Genomic DNA, 10000 nt, shown 5'->3' with positions numbered 1-10000 from the left:
ATTTAAATGGCGCAGATGTCTTTCCAACAGGCTTATTGTTCATTGAAGTGCCTTTACTGAACTGGTTCAAGCACCACCTTGCTATCACTTCTGCCTTGTTGAGTAAGATGTCTGGCGGCATTTAAAACAAACATACAATATCTCCTTTTCCTTAGAATTGTAGAACCTTCATCGTCTCATGTTGAGGGCAGCCAGGTTGTTTGGATGAGAAAGCCTGGTTCATGGGTTACGAGTTGGAAACGTTCCTCGGAACGTTTCCAACCACGTCCCCGGATAGCTCTTTTTTTTTCTTCCTGAATCTCATTATAGGTTTTGCATCTGCTTGTTAAATGCACCACCCCGCATTATGCAACTTCTCTGTTCGCAGTCGTAGTATCGCACAGGGAGGTTATTTTTGAGGGCAATGAGATGAAAATGCTCTCCACGCAGCCACAAGCTCCTATCAGTATCACTCCATTTTAATTTTTAAGGGATCATAAGGGGGTTTCTCAGACGTTGGCTCAATTTTCTTATTCTTCGCATCCACCGTGCGCATCCTCAGTAACAACAGATTTTTAAAAAGAAAGTAGGTATATACCTTCAACAAGATGGAATATTATGGTGGAGATGTTAAGTGCTGCATTTCCACCTTCCACTGTTTGAAGGTTCCAAATACAATCTGAACCTCCATCAGATATGCTGTCGACAGTCGCAAAGTCATAAGCCATCAATGTAGTAATGCCTGCGAAAATAACTCCATTTAATTTCAAAGGCAGTATCTAAATGTAAACTAATAATTTCTAGATGTATAAGCGATAATAAACAACATGGTTTCCCCGAGTAGATAACAGACTATTCTTCTGACTACACATACGTCATGTCCTAGTATGAGGGGAAGTGGCTCAACGTCACGTGATTCCCTTGTTTGGCCCGAAAAAAAAAAGAAACTCTGATTTGTGTCACAAAGAATATATTATTGGCAGAATCGCGGAAGGGTTAGATAATGCAATTCTAAAGGAAAAAGCTGTGTGTTGTACACCCGGAGAAGGAATGGCGGATTCGGCCAAGCCCCGAAATACCCGTATGTGTGTTTCACAAAACAGAAGTCTGCTAAATGCCGAAATTGTAAGTGAAGACTTCCCTCCATTTAGGGAAAAGTGGCGCTGTGTCCCGCATTATCAGCTGGGGTTATTGCGATGACAAAGCGTTGCAAAGTCTTTTTTTTACGTTATTTACCCAATGGGGTAGCTAAGCTATAAGTGCTTATTTTCAGCCGCGCCCAGCACACACAGACACAAACTGACGCAAACCGACATGTCGAGTAGCGCGTGACGTTCAGGTTTCAGTATACCCAGCAATGGCCGGATATTGCATGGGTGAAATAGGCTCCCTCCCCATCTCATGAAACAATGAAGGAGTAGCCAGCAGCACACAAGGAATATCATTTTCACATGGTTTATTTACCTCTCTGGACAGGGGACAACGGACGCGTTTGGACCTGTTGGTCTTCCTCGGAGAACGCGGAGGAAGACCAACATGTCGAAAAAGGATATTCCTTGTGTGCTGGCTACTCCTTCATTGTTTCATGATATTATCGAGCCTTGCACCGCAAAGACTTTTATTTAATCTGGAGTGTTGCGGGCTTTCTGCTTTGTTGCAGTTACCTCTCTCCCTCCCCATCTCGCTCTACTGTACATCCCACCCTCTCTCCTGCTCCCACTCCATCTCTTTCTCTCGAACTAACACACAGTTTAATATTATTAAACAGTCTAATATTATTGAACTATATCATTATTTGAAATTTTGAAGAGATTCATTTCTGCCTTTCGGCGGGGGAAAATGAGACGCACTCTTCCTAATCTATCCATTATACAGACATTATTTGTACACATTAATTATAAGTCGACGTTTATTATTTAAATATCTGTTTTTTTTTGTTTTATTATACGCCATACAAGCTATGTGGTTCGTTTATTTACAATAAATGAGCTGTGTTGTATGTCGGTTGGGACACATTCTTTATACAGGGGGAAACCACAATGTAAGACGGGAGCCATAATCGTCATTCTTGTATTCATACATGGCCCTCAGCCATAATAGTTATGAAAGGACGTGCATGCATACTCTATGTCTCCATGTAATTAGACTGCACTGTCTATCAGAGTGATGCTCACGCAGCATGAAGCGCGGAAATTGGCGTCTGAGTTCAGCATGTGCTACACACACACACACACACACACACACACACACACACACACACACACACACACACACACACACACACACACACACACACACACACACACACACACACACAGGGGTGTCGCACCAAATTCTGAGCCCTGGGTACAAGGATTCACTGTGTTATTTTGTGATGTAACTATTGAAACATAGCAGATATACAAGCTCACAGCGCGGCACCGAGTGCCGCACTGTGAGCTTGTAGATCTGCTATTTTTGAAACATCGTGAAAATTTGTTTTTTGAAAAACCTATGTTTCTATGTCAGTGGTGCTCAAACATTTTCCTGTTGAAGCACCCCAAAATGATATGTATTTGGCCGCGGACGCCAATCTCAAAATATTTAGCTCCAGGGACCCCCTAGAAGCAAACATCGAGTTACAAATGATCGCTTAGAAAATACATATTATTCAAATATTTGCACACATTTTCACGACTTTTCAAAAAATAGCAGATCTACAAGCTTGCAGCGCAGCACTCGGTGCCGCACTGTGAGCTTGTATATATGCTATTTTTCAATAGCTAAAGTATAAAATAATGAAGGCCCCTCCACCTTGGGCCCTAGTAACTCAGTCCCACTCCCCCCCCCCCCCCTGGTGACGCCCCTGCACACACACACACAGAGAGAGAAAGAGAGACACACACGCACACAGACACGCACAGCTCGGAAGCCCCATATCAGTAATTTCCAGTCTAGCCTCCCAATAGGTCGTGCCTCTGCCTATCAACTCAAAGTTTGCCGGCGTGGCGTGAACTTAAGGCCGTATAATTGTGAGCGGTTGTCAGAGTTGTAGAAAGATACCCACGTCATCTGCATATTATAGAGGATTTCACATGGACCCCCGCTTTTGCCTGTCATCCTCAGTGTGCTCACCAGTGGTGTAAAGTAGGAAGTCCATTTACTTAAGTACTGGACTTAAGTACAGTTTTGGAGGTATTTGTACTTCACTTGAGTACTTCCAATTTCCAATTTACTTCTACTCCACTACATCTCGGAACCAAGTATTGTACTTTTACTCCCCTGCATTTGTTTGAAGACTTTAGTTTCTAGTTACTTTGCAGATATAAATTATAATATCATAAAACATACATAAACCACTTTAGCCCTATTTTATACCATAGGCTATTTGAAAATAGCCGATCTACGTGAGCTTGTAGATCTGCTATTTTCAAATGTTTTGTACTTTTGGTTCTTTAAGTACATTTTGATGCCAATACTTTTGTACTTTTACTCAAGTACATTTTGAATTCCGGACTTTGACTTGTAACAAGAGTATTTCTATATTGCAGTACTGTTACTTAAAAGTAAAATATGTGAGTACTTTTTACACCACTGATGCTCACTGCTTAGCCTGTGTGTGAGAGTGCGTGTGTGTGTGTGAGAGAGAGGAATGAAACGTGTAATCTGGTTTGAGATTGAATCCCCCATTCCTTTCCTTTCCTTCTCTCCCTTCCTCCCTCCCTCCATCTTCTCTTTTCTCTACCCCTCCTCCCCCCTCTCCCCCTCTCTCTCTCTCTCTCTCTCGCTCTCTCTCTCTCTCTCTCTCTCTCTCTCTCTCTCTCTCTCTCTCTCTCTCTCTCTATGTCTCTCTCTCAGGGCCTCTCTATGGAGTTCCTGCGTTGTTCTCCCTCTCTTGGCGTTGACCTGGATGTCAGCGGTGTTGGCCATTACCGACCGACGCTCCACTCTTTTCCAGGTGCTGGCACTCTCTCCACCGCACGCACGCACGCACGCACGCACGCACGCACGCACGCACGCACGCACGCACACACACACACACACACACACACACACACACACACACACACACACACACACACACACACACACACACACACACACACACACACACACACACACACACACACACACACACACCACAACGTGCACACATCAGCACAAACAGAGACTCCCACAGAACCATTTGGCCATTAAAACAAATGGATTCGCTGGTTAAATGCTCCAAACTGTACTTACTTCCTATTTTCAACTTTTGAGCAGTCTTTTCTCTACGAAGTTTATTTGTATACAGTAGCACATTTCAACATCAAGGCAATTCAAAGTTCTTTACACCAAAACATTAAAAGCATTAAGAGAGAGGGTGCAAACGAAACACATTATAAAAGGACGTTTGAATGCAATTGAAAATAGTTATTAAAAAAGTTAAGAGAAAATAACAACAAGCTTACATGAAACAGATAAAAATATGAGAATGAAATGACTGTGCACCGCAAAAGATGAATCAATAACCTCAATAAAAGGCAGTGGCAAATTAAAAAAGAACTGAGAGTTGTAGCAGTCCTGCAGTTTTTTCTGGGAGTTTGCAGATATGTGGTGCATAAAAACGGAACAGGAGCTAGTTTTGACTCTGGGTTCAAAAAGCAGAACTTATCCCAGTTGACCTGAGATGTTAGGATGGTTGAGAAGATCAGAAATATATTTTTGTTGCTTTATAAACCAACCATATTCTTTTGAAACTAATTCTTTGACAGGCAGAAACTTGAAGCCAGAAGGACAGAATAGCTAACTCAATGTTGTCCATTCACTCTCCCCAAGGTCCTCTTTGCTGTCTTCGACTCTGTCCAAGGTTGTGTCATCATCACCGTCCATTGTGCCATGCGCAGAGAGGTGAGTCTTAACTTGTATCTCCCTTACTCCCCTCTGCCGCCTTTCCTGCATATTTCCATCTCTCAGACACCCACAAGGGGAGGTCAAGTGACAGAGTGCTAACAGTTGGATGCTGGGGTGGGTGAGGCAAAAACAGAAAGCAGCAGCAAACGTGGTAGCAGGTCAACGGCACACAGTTGCCTAAAATAAAAAAGTGAGTTTCTGGAGCAGATAAACAGTGTGCAGGCGTTCCTCTCCTTCCATAGCAGGTCAACGGCAGCCAGAGTGAGTGTGAGCTCTTAAACAGACCGCCCGACTATTTTCGTTGACATCTGACACGTTACCTGAGTCAGTGAGGAGGCACTACTTTGGGTTGTCTGCCTGAACTTGATCTACTCACTCACTTTATTTGTGGCTAAGCGGATCGCCGCAAAGGGGTGTCCACACGTATTTCCTGTAAGAACGTATAATCCCAGCTTGCCAGCTTGCGATGACCTTAACCCTTAACCTTTCACCAGCAGGTGGCATGAATCTTCACAAATGTCATGCTCACTTCCAGGTCGTTTTGAAGCCATGGCAGAATGGGAAAGGATCAGACAAGGGAGGGATTACTGCCAGTATCTGTGGATGATGTTGCTGTCCTGCTTTGGCATAATGCAATTTGATTGTGCAGAATTGTCCAGCTGATCTGAGATCATTTTAAAGAGATTACTGTGGCACCCTATGGAATAAGACCATAAATCCCCATCTAATGCCCCCTGATACTCAGTTGTCTCAGGTTTTGCTATGACCCCTGGGAATGCAGCATTTCATTTTTTTATTATTATTACTTGCGCAAGCAGAGCGCGCAAGTACTGTAATCGGCTTGGTAGTATGTATGCATGTCGTTGTCTCCCTTTTTTGAAGACCGTAGCCCTGAATTATTATTATGAATTATTATAAGTGCATTCCTGGTAATGTCTTCATTAACAGCCAATGAGGCCAGCAGGGCACACCTCGTGGCGTGCTCTGCGGGCGCACAAGAACGCCATGTATGGCCTAATTGTGCACAAGGCGCAAGTTGGGTTCTCAATAGAGCGCAGAAAAAAAGCAACACAGCAGATACAGCGAGAACACTATGTTATCTCTACATTATTTATATAGTGAGTTCAGTTGTAGACAGTACAAAGGCAGGGCCCTTAGCCAATGAGGCGCAATTGAGGTGTGGAAAATCTGGGAGTGGTGTTAGCTGGAGTATTGGTTGAGCTTCACATGACAGTTAGCACGCTTTAGAATAAAGTCACGAGCGAGCCCACACTGTTTCGAAGGAACAGTATCTCTAGTTCTAGTTATTATTGTTGTGGGCTCACCTGAAAGGCGAGACCAGTATGTTATCTTCATTATTTATAGAGTGAGTTCCGTCGCAGACAGTACAAAGGCAGGGCCTGTAGCCAATGAGGTGCAATCGAGGTGTGGAAAATCTGGGAGTGGTGTTAGCTGGAGTATTGGTTGAGCTTCACATGACAGTTTACATGCTGCAGAATATAGTACAAGCGAGCCCACACTGTTTCATAGGAACAGTATCTCTAGTTATTATTGCTATTCTATACAAACCCTGATAAAGACTGGCAACAGTCGAAACGTTGGTTAAATACATTATTTGCATCGTGGCTGAAGAGTTGTGCGGCCTCTTTCTTCTCATTCATTATTGCTATTCTTAAAATCACTATTTAGATGGAGTAAGAGAGAAAAGCAGGGATGACATCTCTGACTGTGAATAGACACAGAGATTGTGGATATACTGTATGTTTGTCGTTCTTACTTGTGCCTAAAGTTGTACGGTTTTTCGTTGTTTCGGTTTGATACGGTGTTATAAAATGTTGACGGTCTCGTAAGCCAAAACCGAAAACCGTCACGTGACATGTGCGCCGCCGCCGCATCTGCCGTGTTTACGGAAGCAGCAGAAATCACTCCTGAAGAAGGAGACAACAGAGATAATGGTATCAAGCCAAGTAGGCTAACACCTGGTCTCTAAAGAATTGCAACAGCTGTAACCAAATAAAGAAGCGAGGCTTAGCTTGAAGCTAAACACGGTGGATCTACAAGCTCACAACACGTTGCACGGTCGACGAGCCACAAGCTTGTAGATCAGCTATTTTTTTATGCCTCTCCTCAGGCTCCAAGGCTAAAGGAACGTGGCTAAAGCGCTAGCATGCTAACGATTTAGCCACGTTCCTTCAGGAGGAAAAACAACAACAAACATAGGCTAAAATTATGTAACGTCACTGCATCGTTGCAGAACGGAACGCGGATGCATCGCAATGCAAGCAAATTGTCTTAATCTAAAACTTTTTAAGAAGTCCTCTACTACTCCATCACTGTTTACTATGCAGTGTGTGCGGTGTGCGCTAGACACTGCACCCAGCCAGTACACACTGCAGCCAGGCAGGCAACAACGGGAGTCGTAGAGTTTGTCAATCTGTGGGTCGAGACCCCAGGGAGGTCCCAAAATGATTTTGGGTGGTCCCCAAATGATTAACTTAATGTGCAACATTGTATTCTCACTCAACTGTAAAAAAACAACAACATACAGTGTATTGAGGGTTTATATTGTTCATGTCTAAAGTGACAACATAAGGACTTTTTTTAACCTCTGAAATGACAAATTAAATTGACTTAGGCTATTTACAATGTATTTTAGTATAGCCCAATAGTATTTACTGCATTTTTGTGGGTAAAACACTTCTGTATCTGCTTTATAAATAAAGCACTTTGAAACCTTTTTTTTTTTTTTTTTTTTTTTAAATCACGTTAAAATCTATAAGATTGTAAAACCGTGTAAAACCGTGTACCGGGGTTTTTTGGGGGGCATAAACCTTGGTTTTAAAAAAATGGAAACCGTACAACCCTACTTGTGCCCAATTGATTATTTCAGAAATATACAATTAATGGGCTTTCAGAAATTGTAATGGCTTTAATTGAACGATGCAATTTCAAATCATGACACACTCATGTGGTCACTCTTGCCAATGGCCGGGTTTCCCAAAGTGATTTTAGCCCTTCATAGCTCAAAACAAAGTGCTTAATAACATCTCACACCTGTCTAAATACGGTACGGCACTCTATAATTACCAGTATCCTCCATGTTCTTAAATAAGAAGCTGTTTTATCCGATCGTTTTCTGTGATTCCTTGTATTTCCTGGTTTTCACCAACCCTGATCTATGGACACTGAGATGTGGGCGTGGCCTTGCAAAAATGGGTCCCGAAATACATGTGAAAACAGAAAACGATTGGATAAAAAGGCTTCTTATTAACAGATCTACTGCCAGATTTATTATTTATTTATTGGGGCTGGTGCCAGCAAAAAGCAGCTTACCTTCGTGATGTTATTGAAAATTATCTATTGATTATTTCCAAACTAATTATTTTTACAATGGACGCTCATATGTGTACTTTAGCCAAGCCTGCAGCAGAGGGCAGCCTTATGCAAAGAATTAATGTGAATTGGGCCGCTCCGCTTGCCATCCATTCAGAGCATAGAAATGCATTTTCTAGATCAGCAGCCAGGAAGTGATTTGGGACTCCATTACTGTTGACGTGCAGTGGATTTTTGAGAGCAGAACTGGGAATTGGGGCGAACAGGAACGTACAAAGCAGTAAAAGAGTTAAAGAACACGGAGGATACGGGTAATTATAGAATGCCGTACCGTATTTAGACAGGTGTGTGACTTTATTAGCACTTTGTTTGTGAAATCTGAATGTTAATGGGGGCTAAATAAGTCGCTCTACCCGAACCCATGTAAACCTGGGAACATGGCGGTCAGGGCTTCGTCTCTATACGACCATGCATACGACCATGCATGGGTCGAACAGCGTCGGCAGGTTAGATAACCAGTAAGACTCCCTAATCGGGAGATAAGCGACCGTTGGTCGCTTATCTCCACAAATAGGCTTTGTTGGATAATTTCTTGATAATTGTTTTACCAATTATCAAGACATACGGGCATTTGACAGTTTGCCATGGTTACTCATTGAAGTTGAATCTCCATATATGGAGATAACCTACGCATCACACTAAGTCTGACCTCACCAGCCCATATTTGGGCATGAGCAACTTATGTCTCCATATATGGAGATATGATGACATCACACAGTCCTCAGCCGATGATGTGGCGTGATGTCATACAATACACAAACGAGCCCTACAGTATAAAGGGGCAATTCTTGCCAGGAAAGAAGCATTTCTTCGACTCAGACCTTATCGCCAGGGTTGGCTTATAGCAGCTGTCGGTAGGACCATATATGGATTCTGTTAGTGTGGATCTCCTAACAGGGCATCATCTGGGATACAATCCCTTTTATGCCCATATATGGAGATCCCTAACAGAATCCCTTTCATGCCCATATATGGAGATCCCTAACAGAATCCCTTTTATGCCCATATATGGAGATCCCTAACAGCATCCCTTTTATGCCCATATATGGAGATCACTAACAGCTAACAGAATCCCTTTTATGCCCTTATATGGAGATCCCTAACAGAATCCCTTTTATGCCCATATATGGAGATCCCTAACAGAATCCCTTTTATGCCCATATATGGAGATCCCTAACAGAATCCCTTTTATGCCCATATATGGAGATCCCTAACAGAATCCCTTTTATGCCCATATATGGAGATCCCTAACAGAATCCCTTGTATGCCCATATATGGAGATCCCTAACAGAATCCGTTTTATGCCCATATATGGAGATCCCTAACAGAATCCCTTTTATGCCCATATATTATGGAGAAATCCCTGCTCTGAGTATCTGACATCAGTGTGATGTCACCTGTTTATGCCCATATATGGAGATCCCTGCTCTGCGTATCTGGTTGCTGTGGTAAACAGTTGGTTGCTAGGGTAAAAAAACACGGTTGCTATGGTAAACAGTTGGTTGCTAGGGTAAACAGTTGGTTGCTAGGGTAAAACCATGGTTGTAAGGTGGTGGCTAACGTACACTAACAGACCAGCAACAACAGACTGTTGCCACAGCAACGTACACAAAGGTTTGTGTACACATGTGGTGTGATGTCATACTGATGCGGAGATATGAGCAGGGCAAAGGTGTGACGTGTGACGTGTGACCGACGGACGGACGGACGGACGAACGGACGGCCGGTGGAGGTTTTCATAGTAAACTGCTCCCTG

At 43.0% G+C, this 10000-nt stretch overlaps 1 protein-coding gene across 1 annotated transcript in view; it reads left to right on the top strand.

Moving 5' to 3' along the window:
• adgrb2 (adhesion G protein-coupled receptor B2) overlaps positions 1-10000 on the top strand; it is a 356837-nt gene that overhangs the window by 302325 nt on the left and 44512 nt on the right. Inside the window, exons 24-25 of the mRNA XM_080734701.1 lie at positions 3817-3916; positions 4777-4848. Coding sequence (XP_080590827.1) covers positions 3817-3916; positions 4777-4848 — 172 coding nt within the window. The remainder of the gene's footprint in view (positions 1-3816; positions 3917-4776; positions 4849-10000) is intronic.

Source organism: Nannobrachium achirus (assembly GCF_963921795.1).
Source record: "Nannobrachium achirus genome assembly, chromosome: 10".
NCBI lineage: Eukaryota > Metazoa > Chordata > Actinopteri > Myctophiformes > Myctophidae > Nannobrachium > Nannobrachium achirus.
Note: the sequence above shows the minus strand (reverse complement) of the source record. Positions and strands in the feature narration are given on the sequence as shown.